This window comes from Macaca nemestrina, chromosome 9 (genome assembly GCF_043159975.1).
Source record: "Macaca nemestrina isolate mMacNem1 chromosome 9, mMacNem.hap1, whole genome shotgun sequence".
Classification (NCBI taxonomy): domain Eukaryota; kingdom Metazoa; phylum Chordata; class Mammalia; order Primates; family Cercopithecidae; genus Macaca; species Macaca nemestrina.
The window spans coordinates 82,666,957-82,683,919 of record NC_092133.1 but is presented as its reverse complement, the minus strand read 5'-3'; the positions used below and the strand labels follow the sequence as shown (position 1 = coordinate 82,683,919).

At 40.4% G+C, this 16,963-nt stretch overlaps 1 protein-coding gene across 3 annotated transcripts in view; it reads left to right on the top strand.

Annotated features, from left to right (window-relative positions):
- Positions 1 to 16,963, top strand: part of LOC105495982 (WAPL cohesin release factor) — an 86,369-nt gene that overhangs the window by 7,780 nt on the left and 61,626 nt on the right. For all 3 annotated transcript variants that reach the window (XM_011765999.3, XM_071069843.1, XM_011765998.2), the window contains exon 3: positions 15,132 to 16,157. In XM_011765999.3, coding sequence (XP_011764301.1) covers positions 15,132 to 16,157 — 1,026 coding nt within the window. The remainder of the gene's footprint in view (positions 1 to 15,131; positions 16,158 to 16,963) is intronic.

Here is a 16,963-nt window from a genome sequence, read left to right as displayed (position 1 = left end):
TGGCAGCTCCTTGTAGGATAAGAAGTGAATTTGAGGGAGTGCATTTAATTTTTATGGTAGTCTTCTCCTGTCTCTAATGTGTGCGAGTTAGTTGTTGTTATAAACCATTTATAAGTTTGTATGTTTGTAAGTTTGTTATAGTTGTGGGGATGCTTTTGCACTTCGTGACCTTTCCTTTGTCTCTCCCCTCTAAACTGGTCATTTCTCTTGTGCCTAGACTGTTTTCTTGCATTATGTCTATCAATTTTTGTTGCCTTTACTCTCACTCAGAAAACCTTGTAATTTTAATTGAAATTTAGAAACCGAAACCTAAATTTTTGATAAAAGAGGCCTCTGTAAATCTCAAGGGGTTCCTAACCTTTTTTGCATTAGGGACCCTTCTGAGAATGAGTTTCGAATTCTTTTCTCCAGATGCAAGTACTCATATACCTACTTGAGTCTCAGAAATTTTAGCAGTCTTTTGCAGATCATGGTTAGGCATTTTATTTAAGAACCTGTTGCAAATTTTTTTTTTTTTTTTTTTTTTTGAGACGGATTGTGGCTCTGTAGCCCAGGCTGGAGTGCAGTGGCGCGATCTTGGCTCACTACAAGCTCTGCCTCCCGGGTTCAAGCAATTCTTCTGCCTCAGCCTGGCAAGTAGCTGGAACCACAGGCATGCACCACAACGCCCAGCTAATTTTTGTATTTTTTTTAGTAGAGACGGAGTTTCACCATGTTGGCCAGGCTGGTCTCGAACTCCTGACCTCAGATGATCTGCCCGCCTCAGCCTTCCAAAGTGCTGGGATTACAGGCGTGAACCACCGCGCCCGGCCACCTGTTGCAAATTTTAACAACTCGTTCAAAGTGCACAGATGAAGTTCCATCATATCTTTCCAATGGAGTGTTGAGTGTCCCTGCTCATTCATCTTATTTTTTTGCTGTAGAATTATATCACATTAGTGAAAAGGGCTAACCCAGGCTCAGAATTATTATGTCATTTGACCTGGCATTACGTTTTTAAGTGCATCTCTTTATCTATAGGGGAGTATGTGGTTGATTTTTTTTTGACACTGTTAAAATTCTTTGTTTTAAGTACTTTTATAAAAATGGATAGTACTTTTAAAAATTGTGTTGCGGGTGCGGCAGCCCATGCCTGTAATTCCAGCACTTTGGGAGGCCGAGGCAGGCAGATCAGGAGGTCAGGAGTTCGAGACCAGCCTGACCAACATGGTGAAACCCTGTCTTTACTAAAAAAAATACAAAAATTAACCAGGTGTGTTGGTGCATGCCTGTAATCCCAGCTTCTCAGGAAGCTAAGGCAGGAGAACTGCTTGAACCCAGGAGGCAGAGGTTGCAGTGAGCAGAGATTGTGCCACTGCTCTCCAGCCTGGGTGACAGAGTCAAACTCTGACTCAAAAAAAAAAAAAATTGTGTTTCACTTGAAGAGGAAACATAGGATGAGGTCACTATGCAACATACAATAGCCGGGCGCAGTGGCTCACGCCTGTAATCTAGCACTTTGGGAGGCTGAGAGGAGTGGATTGCTTGAGGTCAGGAGTTCGAGACCAGCCTGGCCAACATGGTGAAACCCCATCTGTACTAAAAATACAAAAAAAGTTAGCCGGAAATTGGTTGAACTGGGGAGGTGGAGGTTGCAGTGAGCCGAGATCGTGCCACTGCACCCCAGCTTGGGCAACAGAGGGAGACTCCATCTCAAAAAACAAAAACAAAAAACAACCCACAAAATCTACAATGGTTCCCATTTTCCAGACAGATGCTTGATGGGTAAGGGAACCAGAAACAAGATTACAAACTGAATAGGTACTTCAGGGAAGAGTCGTGTTGCTAAAATATCCTATTCCTTGAACAAGAAGAAAATGTTTATTATGAAACTTTTCAGGCACGCAAAAATAGAATGGTAAAAAAAACCTCATGTACTTGATTGTCCACCTCCAATATTTAGTATCTGGCAGATCTTGTTTCATCTGTTTTGCACACTACTCTCTCCACTTCCCATCCTTTACTCCCTGGATTTTAAAGCTAATTTCAGATTTCTGTTTCTATCTGCAAATATTTCTGTGTCTAATCTTTAATTTTGAAAACAGAAATTTCTGATTACGGTTGCTATTAAAGCCAGTCAGTTCTCAGCCAGGTGTGCCCATTAAAAATGACTGTTAGCAGGAGCTAAAGGTTCACCCTTCTAAGAGATCTCCAGGTAATCCTTAATGGTTTGAATCAGTGCTGTCTGTAGTAGAGGCAAAAAAAAGTCTTCTTTTGCCTTTTATGCAAGGCTACTTCCATTTCTCCTCTTTGTTCTGTCTGCTACAGGTTTTTAATCTGGACTCTAAAGTGTGCAAAGACTTATATTTCGGCTTGGCACACTTTCCTTGCCAGTCAGCTGGGATTCAGTCTACATATCCTGCCAAATACTGAGAAAACTACAGCATAGGCTCTTAATTTGCCTGACTGGTTTTGTAGCCAGTAAAATTTTTTAATTTGTTTAAAGCTGTAATGAGTATTTGTGTAAGTTAGAGGGATGGTATTGTCAGGAGATTTTTAACTTAGATTTAGAACTGAAGGTGATTTTTTAGAAAGGGAAATGAATTATTACTGAAAGTTTAGAGTAGTCCACGAACTTGTGACCTGAGATGAGATTGTCATTGGATAAACTATAGATGATTAATGAGGATTATTATTATCTTTTAAGTCCTGAAAGGATAGTATCAGCAAGAGTTACCTACCTTTATTTATTGCATGTATTTGTTGTGTAGAATATATTTAAATCATATCTAAAATCAGCTTCTTTTTAAGAGAAGTAGATAAGACTTATTATTTCTTTTTTTCTTTTTATTTTTTGGAGACAGGGTCTTACTCTGTCATCCAGGCTGGAGTGCATGGCTCATCGCAGCTTCTACCTCCTGGGCTGAAGCCATCTTCCCTCCTTGGCCTCCCCAGCAGTTGGGAGTATGGGGTGCACCACCACACTGGGCCAATTTCTAAATTTTTTTGTGGAGACAGTGTCTCAGTATGTTGCCCAGCCTTGTCCTGAGCTCCTGGACTTGAGTGATCCTCCCACCTCCACCTCCCAAAATGTTGGGATTACAGGAGTGAGCCACTGTGCCCAGCCCTGTTATTTCTTAAATTCCTACTTTTACATATTAATTGATCCTTAATCACAACTGTATAAGGGAGGCTTTGTTTCCATTGTATTGAGGGTAAGGCACAGTTCAGAGGTTGAATAACTTGAACTGTTAAGTGGAAGATCTGGGAAACATCCAAAGTGTTCTTTTCATACAGTGCTGTTGTATTCTGATGTGAATGAGATTAATTTTGTCATCTTCAAAGCTGTACGTTTAGAAGAGACTGTCACTGTAAGAACAGTTTTATCTTGATGTTGGAAATAAAGTTGTTTTGCGAGGGCCAAATTATGGATTCCCTCTTGTCTCTGTTCAAGTAATTTTCTGCTTTTTTTTAATATTAAAGATCTGATTTTTTTTTAAAGAGGTGGGATCTTGCTATCTTGCCCTGGCTGGCCTCAAATTCCTGGGCTCAAGTGATGCTCCCACCTCAGCCTCCTGCCTCAGCCTTCTGAGAGGCTGGGATTACAGGCATGCCACCTGGCTTAAATAATTTTCTTTTTTATAAGAATGATGGGCCAGGCATGGTGGCTCATATCTGTAACACCAGCACGTGGGGATACCAAAGTGGGAGGATGGTTTGAGCCCAGGAGTTCAAAACCAGCCTGGTCAACATAGTGACATCCCATTTCTTCAAAAGAAGAAAAATTAGCCCGATGTGTCGGGGTGCACCCGTAGTTCCAGCTTCTTGGGAGACTGAGTTGAGGATCACTTGAACCCAGGAGTTCAAGGCTGCAGTGAGCCATGATTGGGTCACAACCTGGGCGACACAGCAAGATACCATCTCAAAAACAAAACGAGAATGATGACCAAACTATTTTTAATACTTACTGAATAAAGTTTTTGACTTGATTTTTATAGATATTTTCTACTTCTTATTTTCATATGTGTGTATACAAATGGAAATTCGACACTATGTAAATTATGAAAGAGGCATTGTAATTTTAAGTAAATTCATTTTGTTCTAAAGCAGAACTTTTGTTTCTTACTCAGATATTCTGAGTAAAAAGAGTATTATTCTCAAGGTTTGTGTATTAACAAAAGCATGGGAGACCACTTAACAAATTTCTTCTCAGATCCAGTTTGAATACCAGCTATGGGGTAAAATAAGAAATTTATAAACATAGCCTCTGTACTTTAGAGTTATTGACTTCTGCTGGTCATGATAAAGAACTAACATGATGACAACACTTTTATATAATACATTGTGCTTTTCTGAGCATTTTCCCTAAGTATTCTATGCTTTTAGAACTTGAAGCCAGACAGCCAGGCACGGTGGCTATGCCTGTAATCCCAGCACTTTGGGTGGTCAAGGCAGGTGGGTCAGGAGGTCAGGAGTTCAAAACCAGTCTGACCAACATGGTGAAACTCCGTCTCTACTAAAAATACAAAAATTAGCCAGGCGTGGTGGTGTGCGCCTATAATCCCAGCTGCTCAGGAGGCTGAGGCAGGAGAATCACTTGAACCCAGTAGGCAGAGGTTACTGTGAGCCAAGGTCACGCCCCTGCACTCCAGCCTAGGTGACAGAGTGAGACTCTGTCTCCATAAAAAAAAAAAGTAATCCCATCCCTTTGGGAGGCCGAGGTGAGCAGATCACGAGGTCAGCAGTTCGAGACCAGCCTGGCCGACATGGTGAAACCCTGTCTCTACTAAAAATACAAAAATTAGCCAGGCATGGTCCGGGCGCCTGTATTCCCAGCTACTCTGGAGGCTGAGATAGGAGAATCACTTGAACCCAAGAGGCGGGGGTTGCAGTGAGCTGAGACCGCGCTATTGCACTCCAGCCTGGGCGTGCAGGGTAACTTGGGGGGTTTAAGGGAGCTGGAAAGAGTTCAGATAGATGTTACTTAAAGTGGGAGAGTGAGCTGTCTAGAGACAAAGTAGAATTCCTGGACATTATTGAGGCCTTAGTTGAAGTTGGTGTTACTGAAAACACATGGTCACTAATCTACCTAGTGTGTGAGTATGTTTTTTCTCCCTCCTTTAGTAGGCCCCATTACCTGGAACCTGGACAGAATACAGAATATTGGATAGGGTTATTAGAATTATCCTCAATAGACATTCTGTCAGTCAGCATGTGGAATGAAGAGAGAGAAGCAAGGGAATTTAGGATATTATTGCCCAGAGAGTGATTGAGAAGATTAGACTGGAATTTAAAATGCTGAGTGCCTGGACAGGGCTAATGAATAGGAGAAAGAGGAGAAAAAGGGTAGTATACTGAGAATCTGCTTAAGTAAAAATGAAGAATGGGAGTACTGGCACAAGCAAGTTGGATGGTTGGTAGGTTATGATTAAAAAAAAGTGGGCTATCTGATTTTAATGTTTAAGAAGTAAAGCATTTTAGGATGTACAGCAAGCTTCTGGATGAAACTGGTGGCTGAGATGGAATGCGGGAGATTGTTGATGATGAGATAGGTTAAGAAACTGGGAAGTCAGGGTTGGAATATGGTGGAATTCAGTGTGATAGCAAAATTGGGATGGAGTAGATTATAAATATGGTGTAAAATCCTTAAATACATGAACAGTGAATAAGAGGTTGAATAAGAGGTTGTTAGATGACAGGTATTAGGAAGATTGGAGGGTAACTAGCACAGCCTCAAAAGAAGGGGCTTTATTTATTTATTTATTTTTTGAGACTGAGTCTCGTTGTTGCCCAGGCGGGAGTGCAGTGGTGCAATCTTGGCTCACTGCAACCTCTGCCTCTCGGGTTCAAATGATTCTCCTGCCTCATCCTTCCGAGTAGCTGGGATTACAGGCGCCTGTCACCACACCTGCCTAATTCGTGTATTTTTAGTAGAGACTGGGTTTCACTATTTTGGTTAGGGTGGTCTTGAACTCCTGACCTCAGGTGATCCACCTGCCTCGGCCTTCCAAAGTGCTGGGATTACAGGTGTGAGCCACCGTACCCGGCCACTACTTTTTTTTTTTTCTTAAATCTTTCCTTGTTTATTTTTGTTGTCTTTTTATTATTATTATTATTATTTGTTTAGTCTTACACAGGAAAATCAAAGAAGCCAAGAAGGGGCTTTTATATAACAGGGTGGAGGAGTAATCATTTTATAAAGAGGCTCTGGAGAGTCAGCATGTCAGTGTCCCCAAACTGTCCTGCCCTGAAATAGCAGGGAGGGCTGCAGGAGAAGAGGCACCCTTAGTCAAGTGTAGGGCAAGGAAGTGGTAGAAAGGATGAACCCCAGGTATCCTTTTAATTTTTTTTTTTAGAAGGAAGGTCTTTCTCTGTTGCCCAGTCTGGAGTGCAGTGGTGTGATCATTGCTCACTGCAACCTTAAACTCCTGGGTTTAAGTGATCCTACTGCCCCCACTTCCTGAGTAGCTAGGACTATAGAAACGTGCCACCACGCCCGGCTGCTTTTCAAAATTTTTTTTTGTAGAGACAGTCTTACTCTGTTATCTAGGCTGGTCTCTGACTCCTGGATGTAAGTGATCCCCCTGCTTTGCTCCCCCCAAGTGCTGGGATTATAGGCGTGAGCCACCACACGTGGCCAATATTGACATTTTAAAATATAACATGCAGTTTAGGTGTCAATAGTGATTTTCTTTAACTTTTTTTTTTTTTTTTTTTTTGAGACGGAGTCTCGCTGTGTCGCCCAGGCTGGAGTGCAGTGGCCGGATCTCAGCTCACTGCAAGCTCTGCCTCCCAGGTTTTTACGCCATTCTCCTGCCTCAGCCTCCCGAGTAGCCGGGACTACAGGCGCCCGCCACCCGGCTAGTTTTTTGTATTTTTTTTTTTTAGTAGAGACGGGGTTTCACCGTGTTAGCCAGGATGGTCTCGAACTCCTGACCTCGTGATCCGCCCGTCTCGGCCTCCCAAAGTGCTGGGATTACAGGCTTGAGCCACCGCGCCCGGCCTAACTTTTTTAAGTTGTAAAATAAAACATACAGAAAACCGCACAAAAGAGGTCTAGCTTAATTAATTATTAGAAGAGGAACACTCCTGTAACCATTACCTAGGTTAAGAAATAGAATTGTGCCAGCCACTCTAGAAGCTCTTCCATGCATCACTTCCTCACCCTCAAAGTATTTATTTTTTTTTTGGAGACAGGGTCTCACTCTGTCGCCCAGGCTGGAGTGCAGTAATGCAATCATATTTCTCTGCAGCCTCAATCTTCTGGGCACAGGTAATCCTGCCTCAGCCTCCTGAGACGCTGGGACCACAGGTGTGCACCCTCACAGTCAGCTAATTTTTTTGATTTTAGTAGAGAAGAGGTCTCGAACTCCTGAGCTCAAGCAGTCCTCACACCTTGGCCTCCCAAAGTGTTGGGATTCCTGTCATGAACCACTGCTTCTGGCCCATAATTATTTTCTTGCTTGCAAATACCATAATTACCTGCTGTTCGTTCTCTTTTTAAAAATTTTTCTTTAATAATTTTTCTTTCTTACAAGTCCCCATTATGTCCCAGAAACTGTTCACTTTTGTATGTTTTAAAAAATACAAGAACATGCTCTTTAATAGCTAGAATATAGTGTTCCTTGTTCTTTTTGAAATTGTATTTCTATCCTACTTCCCCTTCAGAATTTTATCCTAATGATTATGGTATTTATGTTTAGTCTTTTTTTTTTTTTTTTTTTTTTTTGAGACGGAGTCTCGCTCTGTCACCCAGGCTGGAGTGCAGTGGCCGGATCTCAGCTCACTGCAAGCTCCGCCTCCCGGGTTCACGCCATTCTCCGGCCTCAGCCTCCCGAGTAGCTGGGACTACAGGCGCCCGCCACCTCGCCCGGCTAGTTTTTTTTTTTTTGTATTTCTTAATAGAGACGGGGTTTCACCGTGTTAGTCAGGATGGTCTCGATCTCCTGACCTCGTGATCCGCCCGTCTCGGCCTCCCAAAGTGCTGGGATTACAGGCTTGAGCCACCGCGCCCGGCCATGTTTAGTCTTTTAGTGGTCATCTTTTTCATAATTCTTGGTACAAAAATATGTATATGCATTTAAATTCAAATTATTTATGTATGTATTTTTCTTTTTTTGAGACGGAGTCTCACTCTGTCGCCCAGGCTCGAGTGCAGTGGCGCGATCTCGGCTCACTGCAAGCTCCGCCTCCCTGGTTCATGCCATTCTCCTGCCTCAGCCTCCTGGGTAGCTGGGACCACAGGCGCCCACCACCACACCTGGCTAATTTTTTTGTATTTTTAGTAGAGACAGGGTTTCACCGTGTTTGCTAGGACGGTCTTGATCTCCTGACCTCGTGATCCGCCCGCCTCAGCCTCCCAAAGTGGGAGAGGATTACAGGCATGAGCCACCACACCTGGCCTAAATTCAAATTTTTAAGAGCTGCAGTCGGGCCTGGTGGCTCATGCCTGTAATCCTAGCACTTTGGGAGGCTGAGGTAGGCAGATCACTTGAGGTAAGGAGTTTGAGACCAGCCTCGTCAACATGTTGAAACCCCATCTCTGCTAAAAATAAAAAAATTAGCTGGGAATGGTGACTTGCGCCTGTAGTCCCAGCTACTCAGGAGGTTGAGACAGGAGAATCACTTGAACGTGGGAGGTGGAGACTGTGCCACTGCCTCATTGACAGACCAAGACTCTGTCTCCAAAAAAAAAAAAAAAAAAAGTTGGACGCTGTGGCTGAAGCTTGTAATCACAGTACTTTGGGAGGCTGAGATGGGAGGATCACCCAAGTCTAGGAGTTTGAGACCAGCCTTGGCAACATAGAGAGACCCTGTCTCTACAAAAAAAAAAAACAAAAAAAAAACTCCACAGCTTTTAGGAATTTTATGTGACTGTAATGCTGTAAACTGTTTTAAAAATGATTCTGTACTACATCATGATCACAGTTACCAGTGCTTACTTTTTTTTTAATCAAATGCTCTCTCTCTGTTAGCAGAATATTTGATCAAACTTAAATGCTGTAATTTATGAAACTTGAATGCTGTATAAATTAAGGGTAAAATTTACTGGAAATGTATCTTTTTAAGAGATGACTGGGCTTCTTTCAGTTAGTTTATATATATATGAATGAGTATTATTGCTAAAGTATATAAAGGTTTTGGTCAAAAAAGTTTTTTGGTATCAATTTTATTCCTATTTTTTGTTGTTTGTTGTTGTTGAGATGGAGCCTCGCTGTGTTGCTCAGGCTGGAGTGTGTGGCTACTCACAGGTGTGATCATAACACAGCAGCCTCAAATGAACTGCTGGCCGCAGTACCCTGGGTAGCTCTAGGTGGGACTACAAGGACGTACTACTATGTCCCTATTATTCCTATTTCAAATTTTTTTTTTGTTTTTGAGACTGAGTCTTGCTGTGTTGCCCGGGCTCACTGCAACCTCTGCCTCCCAGGTTCAAGCGATTCTCCTGCCTCAGCCTCCCAAGTAGCTTGGACTACAGATATGTGCTACCACACCCGGCTAATTTTTTGTATTTTTTAGTAGAGATGGGGCTTCACCGTGTTAGCCGAGATGGTCTCGATCTCCTGACCTTGTGATCGCCTGCCTCTGCTTCCCAAAATGCTGGGATTACAGGCATGAGCCCCCGCACCTGGCATCCTATTTCAATTTTTTAATATGCGTAAATGTTGAGAAGCCATAAATTCATAAAATAAAGATAAGAATGGTAAGAATTTTGTTATAGCAGATTCTATTATTTGAATTCTTGCATGCCACAAAGCATGTGGTAATCATAGAAATTCATTGTAATAATGAATCAGTTAGGTCTTTTCAATTCTGTGAAATGCAATTAATTTAGGAAACTACCTGACATGAAAAGGATTTGTTACCCACACATGAAAGTTTTACTTAATTGTGAAGTACAGAAACCAACAGTCTATCACGTTATCAACAATCTATCACATTATTTCTTTATAGTTCATGTCAAGAGTTGGAGAAATGTACCATATAAGATTAGGGATAGGTGAGCGATACGCTGTTATTAATACTTGTAATGTGGGAGAAGAGTGATTGGTTAATGCCAGGTGGGTTGGCAAATCAGTTTTTGGAACAGTATACACCTGGAGATTGGGGATTTAGAAGTGAATTTCCTTAAAACGCCATTGTACCTATATTTGGAAAGCCCTTGTATAGGCTTTCCACAGGCTGTGTTAGTGGGAGTTAAGGGAAGGTTGCGATAACCTGGACTGTTCTGTGTGGTGGGCCAAGCTGAGTAGTACTTTTGAAATTGTTTTTAGTTTAGTGTTTTTTCTTTAAAATTGCATGTAAATTTTGTATTTTATAGGTATGCCTTATAAAATATAAAATGTTTTGGATTACCAATTGTAACGCTTTACCCTTTTTTTGTTTTTTGTTTTTCCCCAAGACGGAGTCTCACTTTGTTGCTCAGGCTGGAATGCAGTGGCGGATCTTGGCTCACTCCAACCTCTGCCTCCTGAGTTGAAGTGATTCAACCAGCCTCAGCCTCCTCAGTAGCTGGGATTGTGCAGCACCACTCATGGCAATTTTTTGTATTTTTAGTAGACATGGGGTTTCACCATGTTGGCCAGGCTGGTCTCAAACTACTGACCTCAAGTGATCCACCCGCCTTGGCCTCCCAAAGTGCTGAGATTACAGGTGTGAGCCACAGCGCCTGGCCTTAACTATTTTAAAAAATAATTTTTATCTTTCAAATCTTTGAGTAAAGATTTGCTCACTTAGGAAGATGTGCCGTGTTTTTCCTGTGGCCTTTCAGGTGCCTCTGGTGATCAGCCACATGACCATATTAACAGTGAAAAGTGAATTCCCTTCCACTGAACCAGTGCTGTTAACGGTCTGTTACACAGTCTTTAGTAGGCACAGCATGTGTGTCTGTGTTCTTAAAAACACACACAAATGGGAGCATATATGCATATATATATTTAGTGTATTATGCCTTTAAAAACACTTAATCTTTTAAGATGTTTATTGTAACATAAGGCAGATCTATAAATATTAATAAGATTATAATTAAAATTATAATCTTATTTTAATTATACTCTGATATAGATTATTATAGATTTATTTATACATTGTTACAATCTTACTGATATTTATAGATCTGCCTTGGTTTTTTTAAAGCAGTTTCATAGTTTTCCATTGTAGTTTCCATAGTACTATAACTGGTTTTAGTTTCCATTGTAGTTTCCATAGTACTATAACTATAGTTTCCATAGTACTATAACTGGTGTCTTACAGATAGTTTGGCTGTTTCTAGTGTTTTGCTATTACACATAATGCTACACAATATTATTATATACACATAAATGCTACACAGTATTACATACACATGTGTATTAATATATTAATATATTAGTATAATACACATGTATAATTATATTAATATATTAATACATGTGTAGTGTATTAATACATGTGTATTATATACACATAAATGCTACACAGTATTACACATAAATGCCACTTCAGTTTTCTCTGGAATGACCATTCATTGTTATTTGCTTTAACCTTTCTGATATGTTTTGTGCACATACAAGCAATACAGGCAGTTCCACATATCTTTGTGTACATGTGTGCCTGTGTATTTTAAGCCACAAAATTAAAATCCACAAAATGATAATTTGCTGCTGTTTTGTACCTTACTCTTTCTCATGTAATATCTAGGTGATAATACCATATCAGTTTTCTTTTTGGCCCTCTCCCTACCCTTTGAAAAAATACTGTTGCATGTTGTCAATTTCTGTATGTGCTTTATTATAAATTACACACGAATATGTCTTTGACCATTATGTCCCATGTCTGAATATAAGGGTAGGAGATGTTTCTTAAGTGGCATTGAAAGGGCTTATATTTATTTATCTTTGAGATGGAGTCTCGCTCTGTTGTCCAGGCTGGAGTGCACTGGCGTGATCTCGGCTCACTGCAACCTCTGCCTCCCAGGTTCAAGCAATTCTCATGCCTTTGGAATTACTGCGTGAGCCACCACGCCCAGCCCCTGCCCTACTTTTATTTTTAAAACAGTTTGTGGCTGGGCTCGGTTTCTCATGCCTGTAATCCTGGCAGTTTGGGAGGCTGAGGTGGGTGGATTGTCTGAGGTCAGGAGTTTGAGACTAGCCTGGCCCATGTGGTGAAACCCCGTCTCTACTGAAAATACAAAAATTAGCTGGGCATGGTGGAGGGTGCCTGTAATCCCAGCTACTTGGGAGACTGAGGCAGCTTGAACCTGGGAGGCAGAGGTTGCAGTGAGCAGAGATTGTGCCACTGCACTCCAGCCTGGGAGACAGAGTGAGACTCCGCTGCAAAACAAACAAACAAAAAACCCAAAAACACACAAAAATACCTTTTATTTGCACATGGTTCAATATGGTGTTGGTTAACAACTTCCCTCCTAGCACATTTCCTTAGCCACCTCAGTTTTCTCTGGAACAACCATTCATTGTTATTTGTTTTAACCTTTCTGATATGTTTTGTGTATATACGAGCAATACTGGCAGTTTCGCATATCTGTATGTACATGTGTGCCTGCGTATTTTAATCCACAAAATTAAAATCCACAAAATGATGATTTGCTGCTGTTTTGTACCTTACTCTTTCTCATGTAATAGCTTGGGGATAATACCATATCAGTTTTCTTTTTGGCTCTCCCCCTACCCTTTGAGAAAATACTGTTGCATGTTGTCAATTTCTGTATGCGCTATACATTACTTAGCCAATTCCTTATTAATGTCAGACTTTCAAGTTGCTTCCAATTTTTTTTAATAAGTTGCCTTATTTTTCAGAGAGTAAATACCACTCAATAGCCATGTAATCAACAACTAGTAATGTAAGCCCATTGTCCTTTATCTGTGGAATGAGATAGAGGTTCACATTTCGTTATCTGAAATCGTTGGGGCCAGATGTGTCTTAGAATTTAGAATTATTTTGGATTTTGGAAAGTTTATATTAACTCCCCTATCAGGATCTGAGGTGGTGTTCTCTATTCAAATATAGTGTTTCTTCAGAGGAGAAAATACCTTCCCTAAGTAGGGTAAATACTATAAACAGCCTCCCTTTGGTTGGGGTCGGGTTTTGCTTCCAAGTGTGCTGTGAGAAAACTTTTTACTTTTTAGAGCTTTTTGGATGTTGGAATTGTGGGAAAGGGATTATGAATATGGCAGTAGTACCTACCTGATGGTTGCTTTGAGATAAATTAATGGAAAGTATTTAGAATAGTACCAGGCGTATACTGAGGGCTTATATAAATATAGTTCAGCTTTGTTTTACTTTGAGTTTTGTGAGTGAAATTGAGTATCCTTCATAAGTTATTTAATTCATTATATATATTTTAATGAATTGCTTCTTTGTGTTCCTAGCTTCTGATTTATTTATTTTTGAGGCAGAGTCTTGCCTTGTTGCCCAGGCTGGAGTGCAGTGGTTCTATCTCAGCTCACTGGAACCTCCTCTGCCTCCTGGGTTCAAACAATTCTTGTGCCTCAGCCTCTCAAGTAGCTAGGACTTGGGAGTGGGTGGCAGGTGCCACCACGCCTAGCTATTTTTTTTTTGTCTTTTTAGTGGAGACAGGGTTTCGCCATGTTGGCCACGCTGATCTCGAACTTCTGGTCTCAAGTGATCTGCCCACTTCGGCCTCCCAAAGAGCCAGGATTACAGGCCTGAGCCATTGTGCCTGGCCCCTAGCTTCATTTTGTACTGGGACATTGGATTTACTGATATGTAACGATTCTTAGTATATTAAGGAGTTTACCTTTTGTGTTTCCCTAGCAACTCATGATAAGCATTTTTCATGTGTATATTCTTGATGTCATTATAATTTCGTTGGTGACAGCTGCTCAAATTTTTTTTTTTGAGACAGTCTTGCTTGTCACCCAGGTTGGAATGCAATCTATAGTGGCCTGATTATGTCACACTGCAGCCTTGACCTCCTACTCGGTAATTCTCCCACCTCAGCCTCCTGAGTAGCTGGGACTAGGCATGCCTCACCACGCCAGGCTAATTTTTGATTTTTTTGAAGAGACAGGGTTTCGCTAAATTTCCCAGGCTGGTCGGGGACTCCTGCGCTCAAGTGATCTTCCTGCCTCAGCCTCCAACAGTGCTGAGATTTACTGGCATGAGCCACTGTGCTCGGCTCTGAAGCTGCAGTGAGCCATGATCACACCACTGTATTCCAGTGTGGGTAACAGAGTGAGGTCCTGTCTTGAGGGGAGGAAAACCTATTGGGTAGCATTAAACATTTTATAGTGAATCTGTCCATGTAAAGCATCCCTCTCACCTGTATTTGATGATACTAATTGAGATTTGTAAATAGATTTTCTTAAATGTAGATATATTTTGTAGAAGTAATTTTATTGTTTGTCATAGAGTATACATTTTGCCAGTGTTTTTCTACAAGTAAGTGTTGAGGGAATTAATAATAATACCAGTTGGAATCATATTTGTATCTCATTTGGAAAGGTTATAAAAATGTTCCAATAGTAAAAATTGAAGGCAACAAAAATGAATTCTCCACATATAAGATGAAGAGGCAGGCCAAGGATTTGTTACTGGCTGATATGCATAAATAGCCACTATTAGCCATTTAACTAACACACCAGAACTACTGCTAAAAATTCCTTGAGGTTATATGGCTTTTAGGATTAGAAGAAAGAACAGAAATAGCTAGAGAAACCTGATCCTATGGGCAGGCTTCTAGATAGAACTAGCATACCTTATGGGCAGCCCTATCCCAAATAAATAAAAACATTGGTAGAAGGTTTTTCGGTTGGTTTAGATTTTACTGAATAATTTTTAATTTAAGCATCTTTATTTGAAAAGCCCTTAATACCCCTAAGAAGGTTTGGCTGAGTCATTTGCATGTCATTCTGAATGGATTCCGTTGCTTAACCCTGCTGAAATTTCTTGTGAGTTGATAATTTTAAGGGACTTGATTGCCTGAGGAAAGGTCAATAGAAGACATGAGAGCTATATACTGAAAAGATAGGAGAGAAAATGTCTGATATGTAAATGTTAATTTCTTCACAACCTAAAATTGTTTGCAGTTCTTTCGAGATTGATCATATACTATTGATTAACCACATGTCTGTTGTTTATTAACTTTTATATTGATACCACTCATGTTTTTATCCTTTGACTTATTTTTACAGATAAAGTGGAGAATTTTCATGAAGAACGTGAGAAGAATAGTCACCATATTCACAAAAATGCTGACGACAGTACTAAGAAACCCAATGCAGAAACTACAGTGGCTTCTGAAATCAAGGAAACAAACGATACTTGGAACTCCCAGTTTGGGAAGAGGCCAGAATCACCATCAGAAATATCTCCAATCAAGGGATCTGTAAGAACTGGTTTGTATGAATGGGATAATGATTTTGAAGATATCAGATCAGAAGACTGTATTTTAAGTTTGGATAGTGATCCCCTTTTGGAGATGAAGGATGACGATTTTAAAAATCGATTGGAAAATCTGAATGAAGCCATTGAGGAAGATATTGTACAAAGTGTTCTTAGGCCAACCAACTGTAGGACGTACTGTAGGGCCAATAAAGCGAAATCCTCCCCAGGAGCGTCAAATTTTGATAAGCTGATGGATGGCACCAGTCAGGCCTTAGCCAAAGCAAACAGTGAATCGAGTAAAGATGGCCTGAATCAGGCAAAGAAAGGCGGTGTAAGTTGTGGGACCAGTTTTAGAGGGACAGTTGGACGGACTAGAGATTACACTGTTTTACATCCATCTTGCTTGTCAGTTTGTAATGTTACCATACAGGATACTATGGAACGCAGCATGGATGAGTTCACTGCATCCACTCCTGCAGATTTGGGAGAAGCTGGTCGTCTCAGAAAAAAGGCAGACATTGCAACTTCTAAGACCACTACTAGATTTCGACCTAGTAATACTAAATCCAAAAAGGATGTTAAACTTGAATTTTTTGGTTTTGAAGATCATGAGACAGGAGGTGATGAAGGGGGTTCTGGAAGTTCTAATTACAAAATTAAGTATTTTGGCTTTGATGATCTCAGTGAAAGCGAAGATGATGAAGATGATGACTGTCAAGTGGAAAGAAAGACAAGCAAAAAAAGAACTAAAACAGCTCCATCACCCTCCTTGCAGCCTCCCCCAGAAAGCAATGATAATTCCCAGGACAGTCAGTCTGGTACTAACAATGCAGGTAAGAATTTAAAAAAATATATATAGTAAGTACAGTAGTCCCCCCCTTACCTGCAGTTTCACTTTCTATGGTTTCAATTACCCAAGGTCAACCACATTCTGAAAAGAGGTGAGTACAGTATGATAAGATAAAGACCCCATTCACATAACTTTTATTATAGCATATTGTTATTCTGTTTTATTCTTAGTCATTGCTAATCTCTTACTGTGCTTGATTTATAAATTAAACTTTATCATAGGTATGTATATGCAAAAACATAGTATATACAGGTTTTGGTGTACTATCCATGGTTTCAGGCATCCACTAGGAACTGGCATGTATCCCCTATTGATGGCGGGGGGACTACTATAAATGTGTTTTTCAGGCTTAAATCAACACCTACATAGTTTCTTCCTAGATATTCAATTTTAACTTGTTGTATTTATTAAAAGTACCTATTTAGAACTATCTAAAGGTACAGCATTTTAAGTGTTAATGATCAAGTCCCAAGTTTTAAGGAACCAATTTGTAGATTGGAGAGTCGTCATACTTTGAGTGTTAATTTAAGCTTTAGCACTTGAGAATTTTAAAGCATGTATGTATATGGGGCAGGGACACCAAATATCATGATGTTTCCACTTGACAAATGCAAATGCAGTGAAGACATAGATTAGATTTTGGACCTTTGGAACTATACTGATAACAAATGGTTATAATGAGGGAAATACCAGAAGATTAGAATTTAAAAACTCTTTGTGGTTGGCTGAAAACTAATAAACATTCAAAACACTCTCAAACCATCTTAAGTTGGTTCAGTAAAATTGAAA